Source organism: Mustela putorius, unplaced genomic scaffold (genome assembly GCF_011764305.1).
Source record: "Mustela putorius furo isolate JIRA1106 unplaced genomic scaffold, ASM1176430v1.1 tig00003988_pilon_pilon_pilon, whole genome shotgun sequence".
In the NCBI taxonomy this organism is placed as follows: Eukaryota; Metazoa; Chordata; class Mammalia; order Carnivora; family Mustelidae; genus Mustela; species Mustela putorius.
The window spans coordinates 14,769,658-14,784,111 of NW_025422127.1; the positions used below are offsets into that span (position 1 = coordinate 14,769,658).

Consider the following 14,454-nt stretch of genomic DNA (forward strand, 5'->3'; position numbering starts at 1 on the left):
AAAGCCCAAAACCTGGGAACCACCTCCTGCATTAGCAGCTTAGTTCTGTGGTCTGAACAGAAGACTCCTGATCCAGAAGAGAGGAAACCTGGATTCAAGTCCTGGTTCTGTCTCTAACTTGCTTTGCCACTTCAGCCAGTGGCCCAGTCTTCAAGGCTTCCCCGCTCTACAGTGGACAATGTTGAGGCTCCAGCAATGATGATCTCTAAACTCCCCCATAGGCCAACAACTCTTGCATTCTCTCTCCCTAGTTTTTTTTTTTTTTTAACTGAGGTTAAAATGAATTAGATGGAGTATCACTTTCAAAGGCTCTGACGAATGATTGTTTTACCTCTCTTTCTGAGAAATGTGTTTTTGAACATTGTCTCTCTGTATGAGTCTGGAACTTTTCCTGAGGATATTCTAAATAATCAACTCTCCCATTTTTATGTATTCTATAAAGTCTCTTAAGTATTGGAAAACTAACTCCATGTGTGTACTTTCGGCTATCTCTGCATTTTATGTGCCCCTGCTTTAAAAATATAATGACTCTCTGACAAATTCCACTTTTTATTTTTTAAATTTTTTAAAAATTTCACTTAAAAAAAAAGATTTTATTTATTTTGGAGAGAGAGCGTACAAGTAGGGGTGGCGAACAGGCAGAGAAAAAGAGAGAAGCAGACACCCTGCTGAGCAGGGAACCTGATGCGCAGCTCCATCCCAGGACCCCAAGATCCTGACCTGAGCCAAAGGCAGACGCTTAACCGACTGAGATACCCAGGCGCCCCAAATTCCACTTTTGTCTTAGGAATAACAGTCAGGGGACCCTGGCTCGCTAAGTCGCTCGGTTGGCAAAGCAGGTGATCCTTTGATCTCAGGGTCGTGATTTCAAGCCCTATGTTGGGCGTGGAGCCTACTTTAAATAAATAAATAATTTTATAAAGGAATAATAGTCATTTGTTCAGAGCTAAGTTGTTTTCACGTGGAAGATTCAGAAAAATCCCCATGCTATATCTGCCCCCTCCCTCTACCTGTTCTAACAGAGTTTGCTGGGGTCTCATCTTTACTCTACACAACATGCCCCCCCCATCCACCACCCGCAGACACCGGACCCAAGCTAAAACCACTCAGGTTCTCTTTCCTGGGAATTTAACTCTGAGCAGAGACACACAGAAGGCGTTTGGAGCAGAGTCTTGGGCCGGCTGCTGAGATTCCAGCCACTACCCTGGCTCTTGGCCCTTCTGGGATCCGGTTGTGTCGTTCTCTCTGATTCTGTGAGCTACTCTCCAGTTTTTTCCAGAGTTACCTGTAGCATAAGTTAGGAAGGAACAGAGGAAGGAAGGAAGACAGGCAGGTCTATGAAGGTAACCGGAACAAACTATGGTGAAGGACCAGTTTTTCCAGTTTTTGCTTTTAGTTCCCAGTCTGTCACTGACTGATGTGGTCATGCTACATTTTTCCAGGATGTGGCATTCAAAACATCCAAAAATGACCTATACCATGTTCAGTGATGATCCCATGTTGATGTTCAAAAAGGCTCTAAATGCTTACTCTGAGTTTCTGTGCCTGTCTTACTGAGGACTAGTATCAGCACAGAGCTGGGGTATCTAGGAGCCCAGGAAACGAAACTTCACTCTGAAGTCGGGATGTGTTGAAGCTGCTAATTTCTACATAGGCTAGCGTACTCAGTTCCTAGAGAAAGCCCTACACTGGGCCCACTCAGAAGTTCTGCTTTTCCTCCTAACTTGTTGGCTGGGAGTACTCCAACCTGATCCCACACACCCACCCCTCCTCCTCCTTCAACTCAATGTCTCCAGACTTCTTATATTCTCAGTCAAACAAGAAGTTTGCCGCCTTGTCTCCACTATGAGGACAGCAGCCTGGCTCCTTTGGCGTATCTCTGGAAGAATGAAAAAGTTTTTAGCAGTTCAAAAGAGAGTGCCTTATGGAAGAAAAGAAAACAGGGACTCACACAGATATGTATACATCCGTGTTTATAGTAGTAGTAGTCACAATAACCAAAACGTGAAAACAACGCACGTGTCCATTGATGGGTGTGTGGAGAAATGAAATGTGGTCTGTACATTCAATACAATATGGTTCAGCCTTAAAAATTCTGACACATGCTAGAACCTGAATGGACCTTGAAAACATGGTGCTAAGTAAGCCAGACATAGAAGGCCAAATACTGTATGATTTTGCTCATATGAGATAACGTAGAGTCAGATTCATAGAGACAGAAAGTAGAATGGTGGTTGCCAGAGACCCGGGGCAGAGAGGAATGGGGAATTAGTGTTGAATGGGTACAGAGTTTCAGTCTGGGAAGATAGAAAAAAATATTGGAGATGGTGGTGGTGGTTGCATACCAGTGTGTGCGTAATGCCATGAAACACTTAAACATGGTTACGATGGCAAATTTTATGTTAATTGTATTTTACCACATACACACAGAGACTTGGAAGTTGAAGTTTTGAAAAGAGAGACTGAGCACCCTAAGAGAGCTTTCTCAGAGGTAGCCTCGGTTTGTGCCTTTGTGAGTGCCCACAGTTGTTGAGAAAGCCTTCAGCAGGTCAGCTTCTCAGAATGTCAGGGCTGGTGTCTGTCAGTTCATTCAAGCCTTAGTCCAGAAGACCCCTAGATAGTTCTGTGATGATAAACACAGCAGGTCCTTCCTGTACCCTCTGTGTTGTTCATTCATTCATTCAGTCAATCAGCCAGCCAGCCAGCCAGCCAGCCAGCCAGTCAGTCGGTCGGCCAGTCAGTCACTCCGCATGCGTGAAGTGCCTGCCCTCTACAATGGGAACATAAAATCAGGCCCAGGTAGTTTAACCACTCTCTGAAGCAGGCATAGGTTAAAACTGCTCCTTTCAGCTGATTTATACAGTGGGAGGACAACGAAGAACAAGACCTAGCCCCTGCCAGCACAGTGCTAAATTCCAGCCCTTTCCTCGCATGGCCTCCGTCAGAGTGCCACGGAACACCAGCAGCTGCAGACCCACACCACGCCATGGAGGAGCAGCCTCGAGCCAAGAATCAAAGGCCCAGGCTCCAGCCTGGCCTTAGCACTGGCTTCCATTTGACATTAAACAAGTCTGTTGACCTATCTGTGGGTCCGTGTCCCCTCAGCCTCACGGAATGCCTCCCAGGATGGGGGTGAAAGTAAAAATGAGACCAAGTGTGTGAACGAGCTCTGATACAAAACGTGAGCTGGGTTGGTTGTGGTGGGATGGTGACACGGGGTTGGGGACACACAACTCGGGCCTCTGCCGTCGTTTGGTCCAACCTGTGAGGTTCTGCTAATGGTGATGTGTTGTGAAAAGGAGGGGAGTAGAGTCCCCGGATTCCTCTCTTGTCCCCCATGCCTTCCCTGTCTCATTCATCACCTCTCCTTCCCCCAAGCAGGTCGTAACAACCTCAGCTTGGCATTGGCCAGTCACCTTCATCAGCTCTCCCAAATCCAGCCTCTGGCAGTCTGTCAGATCAGATAATGTGTCTGATTCATTTTCAGGCCTGGTGCAGAAAAGAGAATGGGCTCAATGAGATGCTTAAAAGAGTGTGGTGTTCTAAGAGGAGACATCGGGTGGAGGGGGGAGGTGGAAGATGGCTCCTGACTTCTTTTCCCAAACCCAGTCCTTGTGTGGCCCTTAGAAAACTTCCTTGGCCTCTGGGCTCCTCTCTCTTCCTGCTTCATTTGGATCCCATTGTTTTTTCACTCACCAAACCAAAGGGTGTGTGTGAGAGAATTGTTAAGAGAATTTATTTTTGATGAGTCAGGTGCTTGGGTTTTGAAAATCTCAGCTCTCACACCGCATCTAGAGGCTGTGAGGTTTGGGCAGATACGTACCCTCCTCACTGCCCATGGCCTCCATTTTCTCATCTGTAAAATGGGAATAATATTACTGTCTACCTGAAAGGATGGTTATGAAGAGTGAATGAATGAATGCTTAGCATGCTGACTGGCCTAAACAAGTGCACAGATGTTAGCTTTTGTGGTTATTCTCTGTTAAATGCACTTGGTACTAACCTATTTAGTGGCCTGAGTGGGTTAATGCGTGGAGGAGGGCTTTGTCAACAGTGTTGTTCCCCTCCCAGGTCCCTTTTGGCATTTTACTGTAGTAACCCCAGAGTCTTTATAATTAACATAGTTATTATCAAATATTCCCACTTCTCCCCTCGTGTCTCATTACCTGGCTGGGTGGGCTCGCTCTTCTCTTTTTCAAAGCTCTTCTCCCCTCCTAGCCTTCCCCACCGCCCCTGGGCTAGGGTTTTTTTCCTTCTGGTTCCAACTCTTTTCTTTCTAGAACACCTTCCGTGAGCCTGAAGGTCCTCTAAGACCCGTAACTATGGAAACCACGCCTCTCCCTTCTGTTGGAGAGGGGCCACCTCCACCCAGCTGGGAAAGAGTCCAGGGATCTTGGGCCTCTGCTGCTCCCTCCTCCCTCCTGAAAAGAAGTAGAAGAAAGAGCACTGTCTTTTGACTGGCTCCTGGACTGTTGTTCCACTACGGCTCCCACCTGTCAGGGCTTCCAATAGGCAATGTCAGCCTTCAACTTTGTCCTGGGGATAATTCTGCCAAAATGACTTTATTGCCATTTTACAGAACCAGGGTTTTCCTATACCTGTGCTGCTTCTCCTGAACTCTCTGGGATCCTAAAGACCAGTTGCCTTATTCCAGAATGGTTTGCAGAGTGTCTTGCCTGAGGTTCTTGCAAATCTGGAAGATCATCAAGCCCTATCCCATCACTCACCTCCAGTTAGCCCAGCTTTCTACTGTGGGTCTGTTTGCATAGAGCAGAACTGGCCTGTACATGCCCAGAGTGTATGCACAGGTGTGAGTGCCGGAACACACGCACGAGTCCACAGACATGTTGGTCCTCGTGCCTCAGTTTTTACCTTCTGTTTTGTTTTTTATGATTTTATTTTGAAGTAATCTACACCCATCATGGGGCTTGAACTCACAATCCTGAGCTCAAGAGTCGAATGCTTCCCCCCACTGAGCCACCCAGGCATCCCTCAGTTTATACCTTTCTGTCTATTAGGGCAGTTAGCAGAGTTCTGAGTATACAACATGCTCAATACATGCCACTGATTTGTTGGTCCACTGATTCATTTATTCACTCTTTCCCAACCTGCTAATTGCTTCTTCTTGAGCACCACTAAACTTTCTCTTTGCCAGGAAGGAAAAGGATTGTTCCCCATTTTCCTCCATGTTCATAATCTTGTCTGTGTCCCAGTCCAGAATCAAGACTGGAAACAATCCCGGTGACGTCCATCATGATCTGAGGGGTCCTGAAACTACCTAAATGGTCCTTGTCTAGGTCCACGAGAGGATGAAAACACCTCTTCAGTGGGCTTGGGCCAGTCTTAGAAGTCCTGGGCCATAAACTTCGTTTGTGGCTGTAATTGTCCTGTTGACACTGACTAGCAAATAGGGCCTTACATGTTGTCGGGGTTTTTGTTTTTGTTTTATAATAATGATGATGACGGTATCCTAAGGGTGCCTTGGGACCTGGCCAAACCTTCTGGGACCTCTACCGATCAAATCTGTGGCTCTGGGAATGGAAAGTTACAAGCTAGGCTGTGTGCAGACAGACCCTATGTTCCTGGAGCAGTGGCAGAGCCATGGAAAGGGCCTTTACCCTCTCTGCCTCCTCTCCTCATCTACCCCCTTAAAGTTGTTTGCTCGAGTTTGTTCGACGCTTGAGTGAACAGGAAGTACTGACAGCAGAGCTGAAATACACAAGCACATAGTTGGCTTAGCTCCAGTGCCCTCTTTTAGGCCCCCTTTAGGTGGCACCCAGCAGGGCAGTAGGTACAGTCCCTTGCATCTTGCTGGCAAGCCTCAGCCTGCCAGCAGCCAAAACCATTCCAGCAGCTCAGGTGCTAGCTTGGCAGGGAGCTGGGGAGCAGCTGGCCGTTCTGGTTCCTGTGCTCCGCTCTAAGCAGCGGCAGTTGGTGGGGGGGGGGGGTGTTGAGGGTAGGGGGTAGTGGGGGAAGAGGCTTATCAAGGAGGATCTGGGGAGACACCTGGACCCCACCTCGTGCCTGGTCCTCATTAACCTCACCCCGCCCCCAGCACACACCTGTGCTTTGAGGGAGGGTGAGCAGCCCGAGCAAACCACTTCTAACCTTCTAAACCTCTGAACCAAACCCTGCGTGCAGACACAGTGCTGGATTGTTTACCTTCAGGCTGGGAAGGACGAGGCTCAGAAACCAGGAAGAGGGGAGCAGGCCTACATGAAGATGCTTTCATGTCTAGTTTTCAGCTGTTTGGGGGTACCCGGGTCTCTATACTCCCTCTTGCTTTTCTTTGGCTTATATGGAGAGGTGTTTGTGGCCAAGTTAGAAGGAGTAAGGAAATAGTCTGGGGGGGCGGGGGTGGGGGGTTGGGTGGTGGTTGGCAGGTGTGGGTGGTGAGGGGGAGGTCATGAGGGACGGGATAGTTTGGTGACTAAATTAGTGCGTGACATCAGGTGATAATGATGGTGATGTAGAAGTGGATGGAAATTCTCAAGTGTAGTCAGTAGGGACTAGCGGAGTTAAGGACGTGGACTGTTTCCTCGGTTCAAATACTGGCCCCTTCCACTTATGACCCCTGGCTTTCAGCAAAACTTTTAAACCCTAAGTCTTGTTTTCCTGAAATACTCTATATTTCATCTAGTATGAATATATATATGCCTCACACATCAATATTAACTGCTAAGGTTACGTGAATAATAAGTTCTCTTGCATCATGGTGTCATGGGCTGGGAAGGAAAGATTAAGCCGCACAGCCTTCTGTCTCTGTCACTAGAGCTTTCTGTTTGCCTCAGGGACTGCCTCCCAGGTGACAGTCCCGGGTTTCATCCCTGTTTGGCTGTGTCACCGCAGGTTTCTGGCTGGGGGTGGGGAGGGGTGTCCAGGCCCTGCTGGCTTCTAGACATAGGGGCTTTGTTGTGCTGAGGACATGTGACTGGCCCTAAAGGACACTCCAAGGTCAGAGCCACAGAGCCACAGTCTTGCCTTTTTGTCCTAGGACTCAGGGCTGGTTGCTGGCATTTGTGGAAGCGTGCCCTGGGTGGCACGACCTCTCATTCCCTTGGCAACCTCTTGTCCTCTGGGTTCATCACCTCTTCCCTGGACAGACGCTGGGCTTCTAAGCAAATCCTCTGCATTCACCCTGGATCTTTGGGTCCCTGACATCTGATGGAGCCCATGGGACCAGCCCTCCTAGGCTCCTCCTTCAGCCCCAACATCCCACTGCCCCGGAGTGGGGGTCAGTGTCCGTCTTCTTCCTGTCTTGCAAAGAGTGTTTGATTCAGGGAAGGTGCCAGCCCTTTCTTGTGGAGTGAGCCCTGCTCCAGCCTGGCGACAGGCTTCAGAAATACTATTTCCATGGCCCCCGCCTGCTCCCCAGGTTCCCCATCTTAGTAAATGGCAACTCTGGCCTTCCAGCTGCCCAGGTCAGAATCTTCAATTTGTTCTTGCTTCCTCTCCTTATATCCAACCCATGAACAAAGTGAGTCAGCTGTACTTTTAAAATCTCTCCCAAAGCTGTCTGAGCCCTGAGGGACTTCCTTTCCTCCTGGTATAAATGTCCCTGCTGGCCACATGACACCCTGCCAAGGGAATCAAGCCAGAGGTCAGGAGAAATGGATGTAGGTTTTGGACCTGCCCCATTGTGATGAATAATAAAACCATCAGCAGCTACCGACTGGTTGCTGATTATGTCCCAGGTACTAAGTCCTTTACGTGGATTATCTTATTCACTGTGTGACCTTGGGCTGATGACTCCACCTGTCTGTTTCTGTCTTTTCATTTCTAAAACGGAGATGACAACAGTCCACGGGGAGGTTGTGAGGATCCAGTGAAATGGTGAACGTGAGAGTCTTTGAAAAAAGCACCAAGGGGTATATGTAGCCCATATTTTCCACAAAGAGCCAACGTGATCATCTTCAGGCCTTTGAAGAGTTCACATTGCACAGAAGAGAGATGTTGGCGAAATTTCAGGTGATGGTGAATTTGATAGCCCAGCTTTGTGAGGGCAGAATGTGAGGCCCATGGTGGTGCTTTATCTGTCACCTGAGATCGGGGTGTCTGTCTCCTGGCACAAATGTGACACCTGTTGCAGGAGAAACAGGCCCCGGCAGCTGGCACTCTGGGAGGAGAGGTCTGACCAGGAGCAGGAGGCATTCACTTATCAGAGGGCGAGTGACAAGTGTCAATAGTTAAATCAGCACATTCTTTAGCACCAAGTTCCCCCCCAGGGGCTGAGCAATGCCTGGGGATCTGCTCGCAGGGTTAAACAGAGGCAGAGAAATGGGAAGAGGAATTACCAGATGCCCAGCAGGCCCGTACCTGATACGCATTCAGTGAATGTTCACAACACGGATGGATGGACAGAGGGGAGGACTGGAAAGTAATACCTGGGAAACAGACAAGGAGAGTGTGTTATCCATTGCTCTTTTACCCCTGACCCTGCTGGCCAACAGTCCGCTTTCTCCTCTGGTCAGTAAGCAAAGGAAGAAGAGAGTAAGAGAACTACTGGCCATTTGCAGTTTACAAAATTATAAAGGGGCCTAAGCTCATATGTGACTCTGAGGTCTGGAACCCTAAACTCATTGAGGAAGGAGTGCTTACAGTGTGTCAGAGTACTTGCTCAAGCAGTCACCATTTAAAAGTGATAGATAGGGACGCCTGGGTGGCTCAGTTGGTTAAGCAGCTGCCTTCGGCTCAGGTCATGATCCCAGCGTCCTGGGATGGAGTCCCACATCAGGCTCCTTGCTCCGCAGGGAGCCTGCTTCTCCCTCTGACTCTGCCTTCCACTCTGCCTGTGCTCGCTCTCGCTCGCTCTCTCTCTGACAAATAAATAAATAAAATCTTAAAAAAAAAAAAGTGATAGATAGATAATTAGATCTGACTCTAAAGCCTTGCTTGTCTTTCTCCTATACTCTGAAGTCTGCACAGGGAATTTCCTACTCCTGAACTTACTAAAGGCTGGGCTGTTGACTACCCCAGTCTCTAAGTGTCTCAAAGCCATCTCAACACCTGTCACCAGGTGCAGCACCCGGTTGGCTTTAACCTCATGGATATCTGCCCCCCTCCAAACCCCCATCAGTGGATTTGTGCTTGTTCACGGAGAGAACCACCTCTTACCTTCCTTTACAGAGAAATAGAGGCAGACACTAGTTAAAGGTGATACAGATGGATTTTATTCAGTACTATCATGATATGGGAAAGAGATCTCAGGAGAGAACTGAACTCAGTTCTGAATACAGCAAAGATAGCTGGGGATTTATAGCTAGCAAGCAGAGTGAGGGGGCCAGGAGATGGAAAATTACCAAGAGGAGACATTGGGGTGGGGGAGATTCTTGCTGAACTGGCTTAACAGGATTCTTGTCAGAGGTTGGCCGAGGACTTATATATCAAGGGTGGGAAGATGAGGAATTGATCACGTATCAGAGGTGGGGGAGATTTGTCTTAGAAAGACCTAATAGGATTCTTCCTCAGCATGGGGCTGGACCAGCTAAGCACAGGGCCCAAGAACAGGCTTACTCAGAAGGAGGGCTCAGAAGAGCCTGTCTATAATTTGGTCAAGGAGTCTTCATCATATAAATAAAGTTAAAAAAAAAAAAAAAAGAGGGCGGGGCGCCTGGGTGGCTCAGTGGGTTAAGCCTCTGCTTTCAGTTTAGGTCATGATCCCAGGGTCCCAGGCCTGCTTCCTCCTTCCCCTCTTCTCTGCCTGCTTTCCTGCCTACTTGGGATCTCTCTCTCTCTCTCTCTCAAATAAATAAAATTAAAAAAAAAAAAAAAAAAGGAGAGTCTTCATCAATTCCCAGCAAATGCCGGGGATAGTTCATTGACCTCGGGTTGACTCACCTTTGGTGTGACTTCCAAGAGTCAAAGGATTTTTCTGGAGCTGAAAACTAGTCTATGAGAAAGAATGTGCATCTGAGACATGCTGTAACTCCCACCGAAAGGGGAAGTAGTGTTTTATTATTTCCCCACAATTTTGTCTAGAAGTAGATGGCTTTTGGTTATAAGAGCAAAGTCAAGGAAGAGATAACTTGATCATTCAGAGGCAGAAGCAAGGCAGAGCCTGCCCACCCCTCCCCACCGTGTGACTCATTCATCACCCAGCACCTAAGCTCCCCAACCACTAGCCAGAGCTTCTTGGACTTGGGAAGGGCGGGGGCTCTTAAATAAGATGTGTCTGAGTTGGAGTTAACAGGTGAACAAACTGCTTTCTCCTGAGTTCATCCAGAAATGCAGGGTGTAGGTCTGGGAGCTTTCTTTCTCTTCCTCCCTCCCATATCCTCACTTCACTCACTGGCTCCAGAATCCTGCTTCCCCAGGACATCCCCCTCCGCCCTGAACTAGTCTGACCTGTCCCTGCCTGCTGGCTGGCCAGCCATGGAAACAGGAGAGACCTTGATGGCAGAGGGATAAACCCGCAAAAGTCCCCATAAACATAACATGAGCAGAGGTTTAAGGTCTGTGCAGAAGCCCAGAGAGCACAGATCCCCAGCTGAGGCCTCTGCCCCTGGGACTCTTGAAAGTTTGTGCCAAAAAGTGCCCACAGGAAAAAATGTAGGCAGAATGAGAAAACGCTGGCTTAAGAGACAGAGAGGCTCTCTGTTCTGATCCTGGCTTCTAAACAACTCCCTCTGTGACTTTAAAGTCTGTCTGCTCTTTCCCCATCTGCAAAATGGGGGTAATCAGACCTGGGTTATCTCATAAGATTCATTCATTCATTTATTCATTTATCTATTTATCTAGCTATCTATTTATTTTACGGGGCGGGGGCACAAATGCACACAAGCACACGCAAGGGAGGAGCAGAAGGAGAGGGAGAGAGGGAAGCAGACTCAAGCAGACTATGTGCTGAGCATGGACCCTGACGCAGGGCTGGATCTCATGACCCTGAGATCATGAACTGAGCCGAAATCAAGAGTCAGATGCTTAACCAACTTAGCCACCCAGGTGCCTCTCTCACAAGAGCCTTATAAGGCTCAGAGGAGATGCTAAGTAAGCATTAAAGGGCCCCACCAAACAGAACCGGAAGAAAAGCATCCCCGACCTCCTCACCACAGTCCCCCTCCTGGAGTCAATTACATAAACACTCACACGAAATGGTGGTGGCCCCCTGCTTGCGTGCGGGCTCATGTTCATACACTGTGCTCTTTTCCTCTGTGGCTGATTGGCTGTGTCTCGACTGGGCTCACATAGGGTTTCTCAACACTTCTGTTCTGGGCCATGCTCTCCGTGAGCATGAGTCTAACCTCTTCTGTGCGGCACCCACCACACTGGGAGCATTTTGATGGAGCTGTTGGAGACAGAGTAGTAGCCCAGTGGAGGATCTGGACACTTGGGTGCCAGTCTCAGCCTTGTCACTGTTTGTTACATGAGCCAAAAGAAATCATTTGGCCAGCTGGGGTCCCATTTCCCTCATCTGAAAAGAGGACCAGATGATCTTGAAAGCCTTTACGAGTTCCTGATAACTCTGTGATATGGGTCCATTGACCAGCAGTGGTTTGGTTTCACATGCTCAGTCTGACAGTCATGGCCAAGTGGCCCCCTTGAGGCGTGGGGGGCTCTGACCCGCACAGTGCTTTGCTTCGTGACTCTTTGCCGGCACCCCAACAATGTCCCATTCCCTGCCAGCAAGGCAATCCTGCTGTCTCCCTGGGCTCGGAGGAAGGGGACTGAGCTGGCAAGGGAGCAAACTTAGTTCCACTGTCTTCAATGCCCATTTCCCCACCGCAGCTTTCAGGAGAAATAGGCCTCAAAAGGCTGTTGAGAAAGGGTCAGCCTGTAGTGCGGGGCACCCTCCATGGGCAAACGGATGGTGCTCCCATTTTCACCTGGCCTGGCTCCTTCTCTGATTATGGAAGACAGCAAATTTTAATGTGCTAGGAGCTCATTTCCTTTCCCTCTGGGCTACTGACCTTGGCCAAGTTTTAACTATCTTTCGACCTTCCCCCAACTTCATGCCCTCTGTAGGAAGAGATGTGAGGAGTGGCAGAAGGGAAGGAGCTTACCTCTTTGATTCCCCTCACACCTTGCAGACCTGTGAGGTCGTCATGTTCTGTTGACCTTATTTCTCTGTTCGTTCCCTTCTGTAGGATATGGCAGCTGGAGAGAACTGGCCAAGGCTTTGGCCAGCAGGAACATTCCAGCAGTGGATCCAAATCTCCAGTTTTATCATCCCCCGAGGCTGGGCCCCCAGGTATGTGGTGGGGCCAGCCCATTTTCCCTACTAGTGTATTAGCATGGGCCCTCAGCTGTCCATGACCTTAAAGCCTTAAGGGCATTCCTCTACTTTTCTGTGGTAAGAGAGGTCAAGGAGAGAATTCCTGGAATTGTACTCTGGCATCATAGGATCTCATTAGCTGGAGGAGTAGAGCTGTCCATCCTGTCCTCCTCAAAGCCTTCCTCAAGCAGCTCAAGAGGCCCAGAATTAACTGCTCCAGGCATGTGGCCTTTGTCTCCAATAGTAGCAGAGGGCTTAAGGTAGAACCACACATCCTGCCTCTTGCTGGCCTGAGGCCTAGCCTGATGTCTTAGTGATGATCCCAGATGCTTACTGCTAAGAGTCAGAGATGAGGAGATAGACATCATATATAGTTGCAAATGGCTGGAGGACAGATTTGTAATGGAGCATTTTTTCTATAGTGTTTCAGTGGTCAGTGGTCCCTATGGAGGCAGGAGGATCTCTGGGTGGGAATTAGGGTAATTGTGGTCTAATTCAGTCTGGAACCCTAAGATTGAGCCTCTGAGCCTAGAACAGATGTGGATCTCCAAGGCTGGGCCAGAACCAGACTGAACCCATGAACCTACACGGTGGGTAGGGAGGGACTGGCATGTCCCCAGGGGGCTTCCACTTGTTAGACAAATGAGTGACAGACCTGGGCAGAGTCCTGGAGGGATGTAGAGGAAGACTGAGGCAAGTTCCTGTTCTCAGAAGACTCATCAAATTAGAAATTATTAAAAAAAAAAAAAAAACCAACCACGAGAGAAAAGGAAGAAAAAAAAAATTTTTTTTTTCCAATATGGGAAGACAGAAAATTCAAGAAAGTAAAAGAACCATAGGAGAGTATGCATTGATGAAACTGTAAGGGGTACAGGGTAAATAATAAATGGGAGTGTCCCTTATATTGATAAGTTTCCTGGAGGCAGGGACTGTATCTCCCGTCCCTCTGCCTCCCCACAGGCACTTTCAAGGGGCCCCCAATCCTAATGTTCCCACGAAGTTCATTCTTCACTCTTCTGCCAGGACCAAGACTTGGAGCGAGGTGGGAGTGGTAATAGCAGCTACCTGAAGTGGAATAAGCCTGTCCCCTGGCTCTCAGAGGTAAGGGGTTCTCCACTGTTCGTGTTCTTGGAGACAGTCAAAATACAGTTTTCACAGATAATTCCAGAGACCATAGACAATTTTGGTCTGGTGGTTATTATTAAAAATTCTCACCTGGGGCACCTGGGTGGCTAATCAGTTCAGTGTCTGACTCCTGATTTCGGCTCATGTCATCATTTCAGGGTTTCAGATCACCATCACCGAGGCTGGGCTCTGCACTGGAGCTGGAGCCTGCTTAAGATTTTCTCTCTCTCCCTCTGCCCATCTTCTCCTCCACACCCCCACCACTTGCAGGCACTCGCTCTTTCTCTCTCTCTCTACTCCCCCGCCCATGCCCCCTGAAAATTTTTTTCATCTAATTAAAAAAAATAAAAAGTGCTTCAGGCTCATTCAGTTTTCTTTCTTTAGAGGAGAGCATTTGCTCCAAGCCTGTTGTGTGCTGCTTTTTTCATCTCATCCCTTATCAGTTTTATGACCCATAAGGTAGTGGTCATTGTTCTCATTTTATAAGTGAGAAAAAACAGGACTCAGGAAAGCTACGTGACTGACTTTTACATCCACATCATTTTTTTTTTAAAAGATTTTATTTATTTATTTATTTGACAGAGAGAGATCACAAGTAGGCAGAGAGACAGGGGGGGTGGGGGTGGGGGGGAAGCAGACTCCATGCTGAGCAGAGGGCCCGATGTGGGGCTCAATCCCAGGACCCTGGGATCATGACCTGAGCCGAAAGCAGAGGCCTTAACCCACTGAGCCACCCAGGCGCCCTGTCATCAACATCATTCTTTTTTTTTTTTTTTAAAGATTTTATTTATTTATTTGACAGACAGAGATCACAAGCAGGCACAGAGACAGGCAGAGAGAGAGAGAGAGGAGAAAGCAGGCTCCCTGCCAAGCAGAGAGTCCGATGCGGGACTCGATCCCAGGACCCTGAGATCATGACCTGAGCCAAAGGCAGAGGCTTAACCCACTGAGCCACCCAGGTACCCCCCACATCATTCTTAAAAGATAGGCTTACCGAACTGTCTTTCTTGGACTAGTAAGCCTCATAAGGCATTCCAGGAAGAAAGGAGTCTGTTGTCAACGAAGGCTTAAACACCTTTATATTACATCCAGTTCGTAGAAATACACATTCACATAGG

At 48.4% G+C, this 14,454-nt stretch overlaps 1 protein-coding gene across 2 annotated transcripts in view; it reads left to right on the forward strand.

Annotated features, from left to right (window-relative positions):
* The window catches only part of B4GALNT3 (beta-1,4-N-acetyl-galactosaminyltransferase 3), a 92,592-nt gene that overhangs the window by 53,765 nt on the left and 24,373 nt on the right, over window positions 1-14,454 (forward strand). For both annotated transcript variants that reach the window (XM_004773717.3, XM_004773718.3), the window contains exons 2-3: window positions 12,084-12,187; window positions 13,235-13,312. In XM_004773717.3, coding sequence (XP_004773774.2) covers window positions 12,084-12,187; window positions 13,235-13,312 — 182 coding nt within the window. The remainder of the gene's footprint in view (window positions 1-12,083; window positions 12,188-13,234; window positions 13,313-14,454) is intronic.